The sequence below is a fragment of the Mobula hypostoma genome, chromosome 23 (assembly GCF_963921235.1).
Source record: "Mobula hypostoma chromosome 23, sMobHyp1.1, whole genome shotgun sequence".
Lineage (NCBI taxonomy): Eukaryota > Metazoa > Chordata > Chondrichthyes > Myliobatiformes > Myliobatidae > Mobula > Mobula hypostoma.
In genome coordinates, this window is record NC_086119.1 from 3,080,947 (window position 1) to 3,099,690 (window position 18,744).

Below are 18,744 nucleotides of genomic sequence, written 5' to 3' on the forward strand. Positions count from 1 at the left end.
TACACTTCCTCTGCACCCTGTCATTGTTTTACCTACTACCCCAGTACACACTACACTTCCTCTGCACCCCGTCATTGTTTTACCTACCACCCCCAGTACACACTACACTTCCTCTGCACCCTGTCATTGTTTTACCTACTACCCCAGTACACACTACACTTCCTCTGCACCCTGTCATTGTTTTACCTACCACCCCCAGTACACACTACACTTCCTCTGCACTCCGTCATTGTTTTACCTACTACCCCAGTACACACTACACTTCCTCTGCACCCCGTCATTGTTTTACCTACCACCCCCAGTACACACTACACTTCCTCTGCACTCCGTCATTGTTTTACCTACCACCCCCAGTACACACTACACTTCCTCTGCACTCTGTCATTGTTTTACCTACTACCCCCAGTACACACTATACTTCCTCTGCACCCTGTCATTGTTTTACCTACTACCCCAGTTCACACTACACTTCCTCTGCACCCCGTCATTGTTTTACCTACTACCCCAGTACACACTACACTTCCTCTGCACCCTGTCATTGTTTTACCTACTACCCCAGTACACACTACACTTCCTCTGCACCCCGTCATTGTTTTACCTACTACCCCAGTACACACTACACTTCCTCTGCACCCTGTCATTGTTTTACCTACTACCCCCAGTACACACTACACTTCCTCTGCACCCTGTCATTGTTTTACCTACTACCCCAGTACACACTACACTTCCTCTGCACTCCGTCATTGTTTTACCTACTACCCCAGTACACACTACACTTCCTCTGCACTCTGTCATTGTTTTACCTACTACCCCCAGTACACACTACACTTCCTCTGCACCCTGTCATTGTTTTACCTACCTACCCCCAGTACACACTACACTTCCTCTGCACCCTGTCATTGTTTTACCTACCACCCCCAGTACACACTACACTTCCTCTGCACCCTGTCATTGTTTTACCTACTACCCCCAGTACACACTACACTTCCTCTGCACTCCGTCATTATTTTACCTACCACCCCAGTACACACTACACTTCCTCTGCACCCTGTCATTGTTTTACCTACCACCCCCAGTACACACTACACTTCCTCTGCACCCTGTCATTGTTTTACCTACTACCCCCAGTACACACTACACTTCCTCTGCACCCTGTCATTGTTTTACCTACCACCCCAGTACACACTACACTTCCTCTGCACCCCGTCATTGTTTTACCTACTACCCCAGTACACACTACACTTCCTCTGCACTCCGTCATTGTTTTACCTACTCCCCCAGTACACACTACACTTCCTCTGCACCCTGTCATTGTTTTACCTACTCCCCCAGTACACACTACACTTCCTCTGCACCTTGTCATTGTTTTACCTACTCCCCCAGTACACACTACACTTCCTCTGCACCCTGTCATTGTTTTACCTACTCCCCCAGTACACACTACACTTCCTCTGCACCCTGTCATTGTTTTACCTACTCCCCCAGTACACACTACACTTCCTCTGCACCCTGTCATTGTTTTACCTACCACCCCCAGTACACACTACACTTCCTCTGCACCCTGTCATTGTTTTACCTACTACCCCCAGTACACACTACACTTCCTCTGCACCCTGTCATTGTTTTACCTACTACCCCAGTACACACTACACTTCCTCTGCACTCTGTCATTGTTTTACCTACTACCCCCAGTACACACTACACTTCCTCTGCACCCCGTCATTGTTTTACCTACCACCCCCAGTACACACTACACTTCCTCTGCACTCTGTCATTGTTTTACCTACTACCCCAGTACACACTACACTTCCTCTGCACTCTGTCATTGTTTTACCTACTCCCCCAGTACACACTACACTTCCTCTGCACCCTGTCATTGTTTTACCTACTACCCCAGTACACACTACACTTCCTCTGCACCCTGTCATTGTTTTACCTACTCCCCCAGTACACACTACACTTCCTCTGCACCCTGTCATTGTTTTACCTACTACCCCCAGTACACACTACACTTCCTCTGCACCCTGTCATTGTTTTACCTACCACCCCCAGTACACACTACACTTCCTCTGCACCCTGTCATTGTTTTACCTACCACCCCCAGTACACACTACACTTCCTCTGCACCCTGTCATTGTTTTACCTACCACCCCCAGTACACACTACACTTCCTCTGCACCCTGTCATTGTTTTACCTACTACCCCAGTACACACTACACTTCCTCTGCACTCTGTCATTGTTTTACCTACTACCCCAGTACACACTACACTTCCTCTGCACTCTGTCATTGTTTTACCTACTACCCCCAGTACACACTACACTTCCTCTGCACTCCGTCATTGTTTTACCTACCACCCCCAGTACACACTACACTTCCTCTGCACCCTGTCATTGTTTTACCTACTACCCCCAGTACACACTACACTTCCTCTGCACCCTGTCATTGTTTTACCTACCACCCCAGTACACACTACACTTCCTCTGCACCCTGTCATTGTTTTACCTACCACCCCAGTACACACTACACTTCCTCTGCACTCCGTCATTGTTTTACCTACTACCCCCAGTACACACTACACTTCCTCTGCACTCCGTCATTGTTTTACCTACCACCCCAGTACACACTACACTTCCTCTGCACTCCGTCATTGTTTTACCTACTACCCCAGTACACACTACACTTCCTCTGCACCCTGTCATTGTTTTACCTACTACCCCAGTACACACTACACTTCCTCTGCACCCTGTCATTGTTTTACCTACTACCCCCAGTACACACTACACTTCCTCTGCACCCTGTCATTGTTTTACCTACTACCCCAGTACACACTACACTTCCTCTGCACCCTGTCATTGTTTTACCTACTACCCCAGTACACACTACACTTCCTCTGCACTCTGTCATTGTTTTACCTACTACCCCAGTACACACTACACTTCCTCTGCACTCTGTCATTGTTTTACCTACCACCCCAGTACACACTACACTTCCTCTGCACTCTGTCATTGTTTTACCTACTACCCCCAGTACACACTACACTTCCTCTGCACCCTGTCATTGTTTTACCTACTACCCCAGTACACACTACACTTCCTCTGCACTCCGTCATTGTTTTACCTACTACCCCCAGTACACACTACACTTCCTCTGCACCCTGTCATTGTTTTACCTACTACCCCAGTACACACTACACTTCCTCTGCACCCTGTCATTGTTTTACCTACTACCCCCAGTACACACTACACTTCCTCTGCACCCTGTCATTGTTTTACCTACTACCCCAGTACACACACTTCCTCTGCACCCTGTCATTGTTTTACCTACTACCCCAGTACACACTACACTTCCTCTGCACTCTGTCATTGTTTTACCTACTACCCCAGTACACACTACACTTCCTCTGCACCCTGTCATTGTTTTACCTACTACCCCCAGTACACACTACACTTCCTCTGCACTCTGTCATTGTTTTACCTACTACCCCAGTACACACTACACTTCCTCTGCACCCTGTCATTGTTTTACCTACTACCCCAGTACACACTACACTTCCTCTGCACTCTGTCATTGTTTTACCTACTACCCCCAGTACACACTACACTTCCTCTGCACCCTGTCATTGTTTTACCTACTACCCCAGTACACACTACACTTCCTCTGCACTCCGTCATTGTTTTACCTACTACCCCCAGTACACACTACACTTCCTCTGCACCCTGTCATTGTTTTACCTACCACCCCAGTACACACTACACTTCCTCTGCACCCTGTCATTGTTTTACCTACCACCCCCAGTACACTGTGGACACTCTGTCTGCTCAGCTTTACATTGTCTCTCAATAGATGTATCAAGGGATGTCAGTCAAACGTGACTACATGGGGCTGGGGTAAGTAAAGATTCTGTCACTGATTGGTGGAAGGGGTTTAAAGGGCAGATCTTTAATTCAAATCATAGCTCATAGATGTCGTAGGCAACTTACCCCCAGTTGGCCTCAAGGTGGTAGTGGTAAGCTACAGTCCACACGAAGCTGTGGGGAAGGCAGTTCCAGCAGAGGAACAGTATTATTTCCAGGTGTGGAAAGTGCAGCCTAGAAAGGTTCCCACAGTAATTAACTCTACAATTTGTGAATAGGCTTACGGGCCGACCAGTTGGAGCACTATAAATATAGGATTAGAACTGGGCCATTTGGCCTGTCAAATCTGCTCTGCCATTTGTTCATGACTGATTTATTGTCCCTCTCAACCCCATTCTCCTGCCTTCTCCCCATAACCTTTGATGCCCTGACTAATCAAAAACTTATCAACCTCCACTGATGACCTGGCCTCCGCAGGCGTCTGGCAGTGAAAACCACAGATTTATCACCCTCTGGCTAAGGAATTTCCTCCTCATCTCTGTTCTAAAGGGACATCCCTCTATTCTGAGGCTGTGCCTTCTGGTCCTGGACTCTAGGCAGGTTAAGTTTGGCACAGAATGGATGGACCAAAAGGCCTGTTTCTGTGCCGTGGGGCTCAATGACTCTGACTCTCCCACTACTTTTAAACATTATCTCTACATCTATTCTGTGTAGGCCCTTCAATATTTGATAGGTGTCTAAACTCCAGTGAGTACAGGCCCAGAGACATTAAATGCTCCTGTTACATTTAACCTTTCTATTCCTGGGATCTTTCTCATGTACCTCCTCTGGATCATTCCCAATGCCAGCACATCTTTCCGTATGGGGATACGGGGCCTAAGACTGCTCACAATACAACAAATGTGGTCTGATCAATGCCTTATACAGCCTCAGTATTACCTGCTTGGTTTTGTATTGTAGTCATCGTTTTGGGAAGTGTTAAGTAACTCAGTGTGTTTGTTGTTAAAAATACTCCTCACGTTCCATCAGCAGACAAGGAAAGTTAACATGGTGTCAGTTTGTCCCGGACAGTGACAATCGATCAAACTGCATTCCTCAAGACTGGTGCCTCTATATTTTGGACAACTGTTAAGATGAACAAGCCTCCATTTAAATGGTCTTCAGCTGTTGCAGCTGCCCTGGGGAGGAGACACTGGACCTGCCTGCTGATGTTGCTCTCCAGTGTTCATTCTCTGGCTTGTCTTCGGCTGCACTAGCTGCGTGGTGTGTATATTTGTTTTTTTTTTCGTGTGTGACTATGTTTTTCTATTGTAACTATTTGTGCTACATGCTGCATGTGACTGTTGGCACTATGTTTTGTACCCTAGTTCCAGAGGAATGTTGTTTCATTTGGCTATGTGACAATCAGACTTGAATTTGAACTAAATGGTCCTCTGCTAAACCAATGCTTTCAAACCGAATAAATGCAGAATGTCATAGCCAGTTTGTATGTAGTAAGATCTCACAGGGCTGTTGAAACAACAGGATATCAAATGAGAAATGAACAGAAACTCAGAATTTATTCCAAAAAGGACCATAGGGAAAAAGCTAAGAAACTACAAGTTGTGCATCAATAGTAGGGAAATTGTTGGGAAAAAAAATTCTACAGGACACCAGTTGTTGGAAAGACAGGGATTGATTAGGAGTGAACATGATTTTGTCCCATCTCACAGGTCAAATAGTTACCACCTCAACAAAAACTAAGAAAATTGATTGCACTCCTAGGAAGGCTGCGGAAGCTTTAGAAGGGTTGCAGAGATTTACCAGGTTGCTGCTGGGTAGAGAGCATGCCTCATGCAGATAGACTGATTTCTCTTTGGAGCAAAGGATAAGAGATCACTTGATAGAGGTGTGTAAGATGATGAGGCATAGATAGTGGATAGGCAGCAACTTTTTCCTCAGGGGAAATAGCTGATACAAGGGAGCATGATTTTAAGGTGGAGGAAAGTATAGTTGCGGGGGGGGGTGGGAAGAGAGGGAAGATGTCAGAGGTAAGTTTTTTTTTGCAGAGTGGTGGGTGTATAGAACACACTGCGGGGGTGGTGGTAGAGGTTGGACAGGCTGCGTTTATTCTCACTGGAGAGGTGTCTATAAGGGACATAAAGGGTAGTCACAATCTTTTCTCAGAATTTGGGGAATCTAAACTAGGTTTAGAGTGAAGGATGGACACAGATTTAGGGCAAGGGATTAAGAGGGGATCTGTGGATACCTGGAACACTGCCAGAGAGAGCTACAGAAGCAGTTGCTAACAGCAACTGAATTACTTTGATACCAAAGGCTACAGGCCAAGTGCTGGGAGAGGGAATTAAAATGGAAGGTATGTGTAGACCTAATGCCCCATTCCTAAATCGTGACTGATCCCACCTTCCCTGGGAGAGAGCCCAATAATCCAAAAATTTGATACTGTCCCTCCTATTATCAACTGCTTAGCCACAAGTTAAACTTTATAATCTTCCTAGTTCTGGCCTCATTAACACATGGCACAGGTAGCAATCCTGAGATTCTACCCTTTAACTTAACACCCAAGACCCTATGCAGAACCTCACCACTTGTTCTACCCATGTCATTGGTATCTACATGGAGGACTTGTGGCTGTTCACCCTCCCACCTAAGAATACTGAAGACTCAATCTGAGATATCCAGGATCCTGGCACCAGGGAGGCAACATACCATCCAGGAATTTAATTCTCAACCACAGAATCTCCTGTCCATTCCCCTATCACCACAACCCGCCTCTTCTTCCCCCCTTCCCTTCTGAGTCATGGAGCCAAACTCAATGCCAGAGACCTGACCACTCACTTTCCTCTGTTAGGTCATCTCTCTCTCTCCCACCCACCCACCACCAATAGTATCCAAACTGATACATCTATTGTTTGGGGGATGGCCGCAGGGGTACTGCACTGGCTGCTTAACCCCTTTTCCTTTCCCGACTGTCACCTAGTCCTGGTTTAATACTTCTCTATATGTCCTACCTATTCCCCAACACCCACCTCCCGAATGATCCCGAGTTCATCCAGTTCCAGCTCCAACTCCTTAATAGGGAGTGTTAGAAGCCACAATTGGATGCACTTCTTGCAGGTGTAGTCATCAGGGACACTGAAGGTTTCCCCACATCCACAACAGGAATATTCAACTATCCTGTAACTAAACAACAAACAAACTGTATCAAAGTAAATGTGGAAAAAGATAGGTCTAGTCCACAGGTTCAGACTCTAAATTGGAGAAAGGGCAATTTTGATGGCATCATAAAGGATTTGAGAAGTGTGGATTGTGACAGGCTGTTTTCTGCCAAAGGTGTAGTTGGTATGAGGGCGGCCTTGAGAAGTGAAATTGAGAGCACAAGGCTTGTATGTACCTGTCAGAATAAAAAGGTGAAGATAACAGGTTAGGGGAACCTTTGTTTTCAAGAGATATTGAAGCTCTGGTTAAAGAGAGAAAAAAGGTGCTTATTACAAGAAATGCAATGACAGCTAAAAGGCTGCATGAGGTTGTCCCAAAACACAAGGAAAGGAGAATCTTAAGGGATTCTACCGATATGTAAAGGGCTCAAGGATTGCAAGGGACAAAATTAGTCCTCTGGAAGATCCAAATGGTAATCGATGTGTGGAGCCAAAAGAGATGGGGAAAGATCTTAAATGAATGTTCTACATCTGAATTTACTCAGGTGATAGACTGAATTTATAGAAGTGAGACAAAACAGATTGCACGGGAGGCAGTCTTTGCTGTCTTGAGGCAAATTAGGGTAGATAAATCCCCAAGGTTGACCCTCAGGCCCTGTGGGAACTAAGTGCAGAAATCACAGGGGTCCTAGCAAAGATACTTAAATCATCGTTAGCGACAGGTGGGATACCAGGGGAGAGCTAATATCTTTCCACCATTTAAGAAAGGCTCTAAAAATAAAGCAGGAAATTATAGGCTGGTGATCCTGACATCAGTAGTGGGGGAAAATAATTGGAAGGCATTCTAAGGGAGCAGGTATTATATTATCAAAGTACGTTCCAATGAGACGGGGAAAGGATGGTAGGGTACAGGAACCGTAGTGTACAAAGGTTGTGAAAATCTAGTCAAGAAAAGCTTTAAAAAGGTTAAAACACACAACCAGTTAATGATAGAGATCTAGAAGATAAGGCTAGCAGGATTAAGAAAAACCCCAAGACATCCTACAAGTATGTGAAGATCAAAAGGGTAAGACGTGAGAGAATAGGACCAAGTGTGACAGTGTAAAAGTGTGTATGGAACCGGAGGAGAGAGCAGAGATACTTAATGAATACTTTGCTTCAGTATTTGCAACAGAAAAGGATCTTGGCAATTGTAGGGATGACTTACAGCAGATTGAAAAGCTTGAGCATATAGACATTAGGAAAGAGGATGTGCTGGAGCTTTGGGAAAGCATCAAGTTGGATAAGTCACCAGGACTGCAGGAGATGTACCCCAGGCTACTGTGGGAGGCAAGGGAGGAGATTGCTGAGCCTCTGGCAATGATCTTTGCATCAATAGGGATGGGAGAGGTTCTGGAGGATTGGAGGTTTGCAGTTGTTGTTCCCTTATTCAAGAAAGGGAGTAGAGATAGCCCAGGAAATTATAGACCAGTGAGTCTTACTTCAATGGTTGGTAAGTTGATGGAGAAGATCCTGAGGGGCAGGATTTATGAACATTTGGAAAGGCATAATATGATTAGGAATAGTCAGCATGCCCTTCTCAAAGACAGGTTATGCCTTATGAGCCTGATCGAATTTTTTGAGAATGTGACTAGGCATTATGATTAGGAATAGGCAGCAAGGCATAATGATTAGGAATTAGGAACAGTCAGCATGGCTTTGTGAAAGGCAGGTTGTGCCTTACAAGCCTGATTGAATTTTTTGAGGATGTGACTAAGAACACTGACGAAGGTAGAGCAGTAGGTGTTGTGTATATGGATTTCAGCAAGGCATTTGACAAGGTACCCCATGCAAGGCTTATTGAGAAAGTAAGGAGGCATGGGATCTATGGTGCTTAGGATAAGAAAAAAATTGGAGAGGAAGAGAGATAGGAGTTTAGTGCATATCTTTGACTTAACTCTTACTCATTTATAAATAAAATGTCATGTTCACTTCACAGTATATAGGACCTCAAGGACCTCAAAAGGTGGAACACCAGAATGGATTTGGACATTTTCAAGTGGGATGTTCCATGATTGCCCTGAAGTGGCAGATGGAACTGTGCTTTGGGACAGTACCCTGGACAATACAAAAATCTCATCCTGAGATAATGTCCTCGAATATGGAGGTTCTGAAATTGTAGACACTTTGTGCTTAGGGCAGCGTTTTAACCCAGATTGAAGCAGACATCACAAAGTAATTTCCAAAGTGATTTATTTGCTAGGTATAATAAACATACATTACAATACATGCTACAGAAAATAAAGATGTATTTTAATTGTCATGGAGAATATAGTGTTGATGGTTCATCTCTTCATATTAACAATGCAATAACATTTCCACAGTATTAACCCAGAATTCCCCCTCCCGACAGCTTGACAAAGTACAGTATAATTACAAAAATAAGAGCATCTTAACACATTTGCTGAGGGTTGAAGTCTGCATGGACATTGTTTTTGTAGGAAGACAAAGTCAAACCCATAATTCAACCAGGATTCCTCAATTTTGATCTCTATGAGTGGATAGAAATGATGGAAATGTGTTAACTTAATTTTGTTTTAATTGCTTGCATGTCCTGTAATAACTGCAGGTCATGTTTGGAATGAGGCAGGCTTAGTCCTTAACAGAACCCCAAACTGAGGTCTGAATGGAGAAAATTTGTAACGCTTGGACAATTCTTTTGTCAGTCCCATAGACAATGATGAAATTAGCAGCGGTGTGGTTACAGCCCACTGTCTGCATTAAGTTAGTGCTACCCACCACAGGTCTGTAAACAAATCCCACTCCAAGTTCCGTATAACCAGCTACAGGGTGGGATACAATTGCAATCACACCAGCAGCACCCTGCATTTACCCAAAGTGCCGGCCAGCTGTTTAACACAGGTTCTTGGTGATGGCAGCATAGACCACAGTGAAGACCTCGTCTTTCCCCCCCATTTAAACTCCAGCTAATGCCTTGCTCAACCCTATTCAGTTGCGCAAATGGGTAGTGGCACCAGGCATACAATTATTCAGCACAGAAACAGGCCGTGAGCCAAACTCATCCCTGTAATATAGCCCTCTATGTCTAACAAATACGTCAGGCATGTAGAACTTAGAAATCCAAAGTAACACAAAAAGCTGGAGAAACACAGCTCAGATGGCATCTGTGGAAACTTGATGAAGGGCCTCAGCCTGAAATGTTAACTGTTTATCCCCTCTTCAGAGATTGTGTCTGATCTGCTGAGTTCTTCCAGCTTTTTGTGAGATGCACAAGACAAGTATTCGGTATAGATGTGTTAAATACTGTCAATATCCTAATTTCAAATAATCTTGCAGGCCGTGTACTCCACAAACACTGGGATTGCAGATTACTACATGGGAATGTGGAAAGAAACCAGGGCATCCGGAGGAAACCCACGCAGTCACAGGGATTCAAGATTGTCACCTACTTTCCTGACTTTAGTGTCTGTACTACAATAAAACCATGTTTTGAACTGTAGAATGTCAGTTTTGAAAATAGCGTTTCTTCAGTCTCTTCCCTTTTGTACATGATGCAGTTATAAAGTCAAACAGCCCTTCAGCCCATCCTACCTATACTAAACTGTGATTCTGTCTAATTCCATCAACCTGCACCTCACATCCATATACTTATCCAAACTTCTCTTAAATGTGAAAACAGAATATGCAACATTTTATCTTCTGGGATGCAATCCTACTAATGGGTTAAAAACTTAAGGTGCAAAGTAACTCCAGCTAGTGGACAAAAGCCTTGATAGTCATAGTCATACTTTATTGATCCCGGGGGAAACTGATCCCAGAGTATTTGGATTAACAATGGCCAGAATAGCCAGCTGATTGTACAGCCACCCATTTTTCAGTGCAATCTGTTGGGTTTTCAAGTACCAAATGATTGCCTTGAACGTGGCATTCAGTCAATCTCACCTGATGCAGAGATTGGGAAGGGATAGGAATCTAAGATTCCCACCTTGGTTCAGATACCCAAGTAGGCTTCACGCTTAGTCACGCAGGCTTCACTCTCAACACTGTCTTATAGCACAGATAAAACAAATTAATATGGCTCCAATTATAGATAATTAAAAATTGACAAATGATAGGGACAGAGGCCAAAGCTCTCCCATGCAACGCTATACTCCCATTTCACATGGGAGACTTTGAATGGCATAAGGTGAAACAGCTGAATTAGCATGCTTTGTCACTGGTCCCTGATGGGTGGGGCAGCAAAACAATTCCTTTCATCCCCATTCTTCCATTTCAAGATTAGCTCAGACTATAATCCTGCTCAGTACCCAAACAAGAAATACTCTCAACGACTGAGCTCCAGGGAAATGTAAGAGTGTATTTCTTAATTGTCAGGATGGCTTACTTCGCCATCTTCCAGTAAAGGAAACAGTCTCATCAGCAAACATTAATAGAGCAGATCAGAGACAAAGTAATCGATGTTTTACTTCTCCACGTACACATTCAAACTGCATACATGTTGGAGGGCCAGAAGTATTATGCAGCACAAAACACTGCTCCATTGATCATTGCGGAGAGGGGTCCAGTATCAGAACATTAGAAATACTTGGTCCTGTGCAGCATCACAATGTCATGATAAGCCAAGGTCTTTCCTCTGTGCAACCCTCTCACTCCAGACTGTCTACTCTCCCGCCCCCCCCCCCCAAAATGCACACTTGCCGTCACTTCTAGGTGATGGAAAATGCACACTGCACATCTTTCAAATGCTTCATTAATATTCCCTGCCTGTTTGTAGCAGGTTTATAGCAAATCTGTGGAGATATTTGAGAGATTATTAGATAGGCACATGGATGAAAACATAGGGGAAGGATCCTGGAGTAGGTTCCTGACGAAGGGTTCTGGCCCGAAACGACCAATCTTTTCCACTGATGCTACCCGACCTGCTGAGTTCCTCCAGCGTGTTGTGAGTGTTGTTTTGACTCCAGCATCTGCAGATGATTTTGTGTCTTGGAGTAGGTTAAAGGATTGGCACAACATGATGGGCCAAAGGGCCAATATTCACAGTTCCAGCATACAGCTCCGAGGTACTTACTCATGTTACATTGACTCGGGGAGATAAGGCCTCTGTAGTGGCAATTGTTGTTGTTGTTCAATGATTTCCTCAGAAAGTCCAACATTCACAACAAAAATATCAGTCCTGCCAACTGGTCAGACACTACTTGTACTTTATAATAGTGAATATCCCACCCCATCTGGGACTGACTATTCATCAGCCTTTTTTTTTGTTGACTACTGGTCAGTCATGCAGGACATACAGGTATGTGGTTAAGGGTGCACTGAAACCAAGCACTGCAGCTGAGCAAGTCCAGAGGGAAGGCCTATATTCCCATTTGTCTCTTCCAGCAGCAAAACTATTTGCAAGTTCAATTCAGGACCTCTCCACCTCAGTGGCAGGGTATAGTGTAGCATCAGGGAAGGACATTGGTCCTCCTTACCGGTCAACACTGAACATTTCATTTCAGTCATTAAACCATTGGAAAATTTAGTGTTAAGTAAGTATTTCAAAACAAACAGCATTTAGTTTTCATTAGATATGTAAAATAGTGGCCAAATGGAAGTTGGCAAAAAGGATTCTTCCATGCATGTGGCTGTGAGTTCAGCACCTTAGTCACTTTGACTATTTGCAGCAATGGGCTATTAAGCAGGACAAACCCGGGCTGTGTTTCTTAACCACAGAATTAACCACAAAAATTCTTAAATGCCATAACCAGAACCTTAAACAAGATCTTATAGATGGCATAGAGTTTAATGATAGTTTCATTTGGTGTAGGAAGTAGAAAGAACTGCATCTACAGAGATTAAATTGGAATTGAATTAAATATGTAAGAAAACAGACGAAGGAAGAGCTATTATATCCTCAATACATGTATCCGCACCAAATGGCTTCTTGCAATAATGTCATATTCAGCACTCATCACAATGCTTTGATATGGAAGTCTACACATCAGCTATGCCTGTAGTTTTATCCGGGATAATTATCTTCCCCAAATGGCAGGTTTAAACTCTGATCAACTTTCATGCATCAGATATACAAGGGCAAGCAGGGCAAGGAAATCAAGACCTCCCCACCACCCCAAATAGGCTAAAGTGGAACTCCTGCAACAGTCTCGCAAGTAAAAGGCCCGAAACACTCAAATAATACAACACCAGAGACTTATCAGTTGCTCAGTTCATTTCTATATTGATATTTTAACCACAGGAACTGTAGGAGAGAGTTTAAAGTTACTGGCCATGAAACCTGCAGTCTTTAATGGGCAGAAACAGAAACTTCAAATACATGTAATAAACTGATTTCAGTCATTGCTTTGGAGTAACACTGACATTGGAATATCAATAACACTTTGAATTTTAACACAAAAGTGAAACCTACTGTGCAAATTTCCATCAGTTTCTAATCAGGGCAACTCACTCAAATAAGCAAGTTCTATTCTTGCCTGGCAAGAAAATAAATTAAATCTGCAAATGAAGCTGCCACCAGCAGAGACTCGAGAAGTTTTGGCTCCACAGACTGTACATGTGCTGTTGTGATATGGAATTGTTTCCACATTTCCTCAACCTCAGTAGAAACTACAACTGTCTCGTTGTTCATCTAGCATGCCTTTGAGAGTAATAATGTTAAATAGACTCCACCGGCTCTTTGAGCAAGCATTGGCAGGTAATCACCTGCAGATGCTCTCACTATTTTCCAGTCACTAACAATTAGGTATGGTAATCCTGCCAAAGAGATGGGTAGAGCTACCAACAATATGTCCATGGGGAAAATGCACACATTAATAAAACTGTAATAACCAGGACTTAGTGCGAACTCAAGCTGAAATAAATCACATTTAAAACACTTAACCAATGAATCACTACATTTTACAGGCAATTCCAGAATGTAATGAGAATACACCCATTTCTGGAAAGCGAGACAGCTATTTGGAAAGCTGTATTAGTTTGCTGACATGCTTGTGTCATGGAGGACCAGAGGACAGACAAATAGATGGACATCCCTTTAGAATAGGAGATGAGGAGGAACTTCTTTAGCCAGAAGCTGCTGAATATGTGCAATTTATTACCGCAGAGGGCAAATCATTGGGTATATTTAAGGCGGAAGTTGATAGGTTCTTGATTAGTAAGGATGTCAAAGGTAATGGGGAGAAGGCAGCAGGAAGAGGCTGAGGAATAATAAATGAGCTATGATGAAGTGGTGGACTCAATGGGCCTAAGGCTCCCATGTATTATGGTGTCAGCAAGAGTCAAATGAACAAGTCCCAGATTTGCAGTATTCTTTACATCGGCTGGTAAATGGAAAGGTGGGCAGCAGCCCGGGGGCTTCAGGTTCTGAGATATTCCACATAGTAGCAATGCAAAGTAATTCTGCATTGGACAGTCCCAAGCCTGGCTGCAAAAGAAGGACAATTTGGTATGGGGCTAGCAACCCCATAATCATGTTACAGGAACACCAACAGAAGCTTCAAAGACCTCACCCCAGGGAGAGCCGAGGAAAGATATAGCAACCTGGAAACCCCTGAAAGACTGGTGCAGGACAGAAGAGCAGAAGACTCTGGCAAGCAGCTGTCGGCAGCTTATGTCCCTGCAGGGTGACTGATGGGTTTAAGAAGCAATGCAAAGTGATCCACAGGAAAATAAGAGCAAAAATTAACTCATGAGCTACACCCAATGGTTTTGCCCATGCACCGGCAGTAAGGGGAAAGTTACCATTTGTCTTAAAAAATGTCCCAGACCCTCCAATGGTTCAAAACCTTCGTTCGGCTGGTTCCATTTTCACTTTCAACCAACTGAAGCTACTGACTGATTGCAACAAAGGACAGTGAGCTAAAGGTGAAGGAATTTGGTGATAATGAGCAGCACTGAACCATCATTGCTTTGTAGAAAAGGTGACCTAAGCTCAGAGGGTTGGCTCAAATATTAAGACCCCATAATTATAAAATTTCTGTAACTACAAGATCTTCTTTGAATTATCAACTTAATACTGTTCATATAATTTCTACTAGTAATAGTATTTTCATACAAAGTGTGAATTTGTACAGACCAACCATGATTGATGGGTAATATCACAAAGGTGGGGAAACTAACAGGAAATCAAGCCTACACCATTAATACTTTCAGATCACTTATTCCAGCTTTGGTGTATGTTTTTTTTAAAAAAACAAGGTGTAGTTAAGTACAGAAACCAATCAGCACTAGTATATAACCTCCTGTCTCCAAGGAAGCTCATCCTGACGATTCTCATTTTCCCTCCAATTGCCTTATAAATTAAGGTATTTGTTACCTGGTAGCAGCCATCCAAAAACTTGTATACCAGTTTTTGTTTGGGAAATGTGTATGCTGTTCTAGATGTGCTTTAGAACTGAAATTCATTTAGGCTTTGGAAGTCAATGCATATGCCAAAAGTCAAAGGCAACCATTGTTGTTGCCTCTTCCCTCACGACCCGCAGACACAGAAAACAGAGTCTGAAAATGAACACGTGTTACTCACTCACTCTTCTGCAACTAATATCAGCCTTTCCAAGGAAAGTGTGGACACAGGTAATTCAAAGAAAATCCTTTAAGCACATTTTCAGGCCACAATTATTCACTACTCTCAGGTAAAACTCGAGAACCAAGCTATCAATTATGTCATTGCTTACTTTCAATGTGCATATAAGGGGGATACAAGGGAGAGGGTGAGATTTTAAAAACTCATGTGCATCTGAGACATGTCCTGATGTGATGTCTCCTGCATTTTAAACGACAGATGGGAGGTACAACCATTGATCTCTTTTCATTTCACAATCTCTCTCAGATGAAGCAACACACAAGGAGATAGTCAGGTTTAAATTTAACCACAGAGTACTGATGGCTAGTGAGAAATGCAGAGGGATGTCACAAATCACAGGGCTGAATAAAACCTTGTTTTAATGGACATCACACTGCCGGATGGGGTGGGGGGGGGGGGAAGCAGAAAAGAAACCCACTTATTAAACTACCAGAAACAGGCCTGAAGTGACAATAAATTGCATAGAAATGTTTGGCCACTGAATATGTAGGTGAGATGCTCATTCCCCCAATGAACACAATTCTCCCTACCATCCCACTTGTTTCACATCTCCAGCCTTTGCCAAATATCAGTATGACAAGCACTTGAGGAGCAGGTCCTGATGCCACCACTGGCTACCCGCTCCACACACCACTCCGAGCTATTGGCGTTAAGGAAAAGTGGTCACAGCAACCCTATAACAATAAATACAAGTCTAGATTTTGTTACACTGAATTAAACAAAAACAATTTCAATATAATCTGAAATCAGAACAGAAATTGAACAAAGGTTAAAAAAAAGGAAAATAAATTTCAGAGAAGACATTTGTAGAAGCATTAGTACAGCTGCTATGTTTAACTGTGCTGTATGTCAAACGTAACATGAGAGATTAAGACGCAGTTCAGTCCAGAAGATGAAGTACGTGTTGTATTACGTCTTCCTGTACAATTCATTAGATCGTTATTGTGTCATGGAGCAACGAGGCTTCATATCAAGTAACAACTGGAAGACTGTATCTTGGAGTCCATTATGCGTCTGAGAGAAGGAACCATCCAAGGAATGTGCCAAGATGTAGGTAGTGTATGATAAAGGAAAACATTTTTCATTAACGCTGTTGAGAAACATGGTTCTTTGCTTTGGAATGCCAAAGTGTACATTAATAATTGGTCATTAGGCACTGATTGATCAGAAGACAAACAAACATGGTTAATTCATTGCCCTTGTCCCCCACCATAAATTTGCTGCACACTATCAGCACACAAGATCTAAACTTGCTTTTAACCCTCCCAAAATCAAGCATTAATCTTTTGTAGTGTTTCCTGGTTTATGTGGCAGCAAGTTAAAAAAAAAACACTTGCATCTCTTCTAAAAATCCTAAAATTACTTAGGTTTGTTGTTTGGCAAAACTCAATATCTTGGAAAAGGCCTGCAAGACTAAGTGGCATTTGATGTTTACAGATCAGACAGCCAAATGTTCAAAATGTCACCAAGATATGAACATATCTAACAGCTATTAAGTCAATATCGGTGAACATTATCAGTTACCCAGACCAAAAGTTAGTGTCTCTTTAATGGTTACTGCAAAATAAAACCATTTACCATATTCACAAGAGATTTTGCAGATGCTGGAATTCCAGGGTAACACATACAAAATGCAGCAGGAACTCAAATCAAGCAGCATCAATGCAGGGGATTTCCTGATGAAGGGTCTTGGCCTGAAACATTAACACTGTTAATGTTTTCCATAGATGCTACGTAACCTGCTGAGTTCCTCCAGCATTTTGTGTTACTCATTTACCCTACTGAAGTGATACACATAAATGATCTTAAACCTTTGCTTAATATTCAGCTGAAGGTCCATCCCTATGCAGACAAAATGCTGGAGAAACTCAGGTCAGACAGCATCCATGGAGAAAAATAAACAGTCGATATTTTCGGCCAAGAACCTTCATGCCTTTTCCGTAAAAAGCAGCAACATTCAAAGGATGTCAGCCTGAAATGTCAACTCTTTATTCCTTTCCACAGAAGCTGCCTTACTTGTCAAGTTCCTCCAGTATTTTGTGTGTTAATTTAGATTTCCAGCATCTGCAGGACCTCTTGTGTTTACATCCCTATCCAGTAGTGTTTAGTAATTGCAACCATGAACCTTGATGTTGTGTGAGATCGTGTAAGAGGCTTATCGTCACTTCACCTGCTCCACTACCCTGATACTCCCTGCTACCAGCTGCATTCAAGGTATAATTACAGACCTTGATCCTACCAAAGACCACAAACTGGCTGTTGTAGAAGGGCTACTGGATGACTTGGGTTGGGTTGAATCTCTTCTTCACTCCCTTTTCTAATTTAGGGGCATCAAAGACAAGACCAGCAAAGTACAGGGCTGAGATGTGATTTAGTGTGGTACTGCAACCATCATTGCCCACTTGGCCATAGGAGAGTTCCATTTGCCCTTTACAAATCTCACACATACATCCAGATCAACAGCCACAATAGACTTGCAGGAACATTGATTAGTTAGGAAAGAAACTCTGATTGTTCTCAGCTCCAAATGTGCCCATCATGTGAACATTACTCACCGATGAATGTAACCGTTAAAGCATACACCAGAACCGCGGCTACAAACCGCAACCTAAACAGTTTCAACAGTTCCATAGGCAAGTTAACCGCAATCTCACTGGGCTAGTGTAAACATTAGACGGCCAAAGTCTCCGGGTGTGGGCTTGGGCGGGGACCAGTTTGTTGGAAAATGGAACTGTAGAAAGTTTATTCCCATCTGAGACTCAAATCATTTTGTTGTCTAAAACAGATCCACTCAGCTTAGGTCCTCCTCAGGGTTCTGTTGATCAAGAAGTCGGACGTGGGTGAAAGGGAAGTGACCGTGTTTACCGTTACATTCTCCTTCCCACTGGCCATTCACGTTGATCTTGGTTACCTTCACTAGGTCACCAACCTACAAGAACAATACAAGGTCACAATCAGTTACTGCAAAAGGAGAATATCACAGGAATGTAATAGACATGATTCATAGCAGATTTCTCACTTTACATTTCCTTATGAAACAAGGTGGCCACTTGGCCCATCAAATCTATACCAGCTTTCAATTTAATCCTTGAAACTTATTCTCTCTCATGAGCCCATTAATTCTCAGACACACTAGGAGTAATCTACTT

The 18,744-nt window shown here is 43.1% G+C and overlaps 1 protein-coding gene and 1 long non-coding RNA gene across 4 annotated transcripts in view; one reads left to right on the forward strand and one right to left on the reverse strand.

Moving 5' to 3' along the window:
- The window catches only part of LOC134337046 (uncharacterized), a 73,301-nt gene extending 62,770 nt beyond the window's left edge, over positions 1 to 10,531 (forward strand). The window contains exons 3-4 of one of the 2 annotated variants that reach the window (XR_010015921.1): positions 4,889 to 5,119; positions 10,351 to 10,531. This is a non-coding gene — a long non-coding RNA (uncharacterized LOC134337046). The remainder of the gene's footprint in view (positions 1 to 4,888; positions 5,120 to 10,350) is intronic. The other variant, XR_010015920.1, reaches the window with a different exon arrangement.
- The window catches only part of crk (v-crk avian sarcoma virus CT10 oncogene homolog), a 120,407-nt gene that overhangs the window by 54,169 nt on the left and 47,494 nt on the right, over positions 1 to 18,744 (reverse strand). The window contains exon 2 of one of the 2 annotated variants that reach the window (XM_063031814.1): positions 10,311 to 18,524. The exons of the other annotated variant lie outside the window; for it this stretch is intronic. Coding sequence (XP_062887884.1) covers positions 18,387 to 18,524 — 138 coding nt within the window. The 3' untranslated portion in view covers positions 10,311 to 18,386. Of the gene's footprint in view, positions 1 to 10,310; positions 18,525 to 18,744 lie in introns of those variants that run through there. 2 annotated transcript variants of the gene reach the window in all.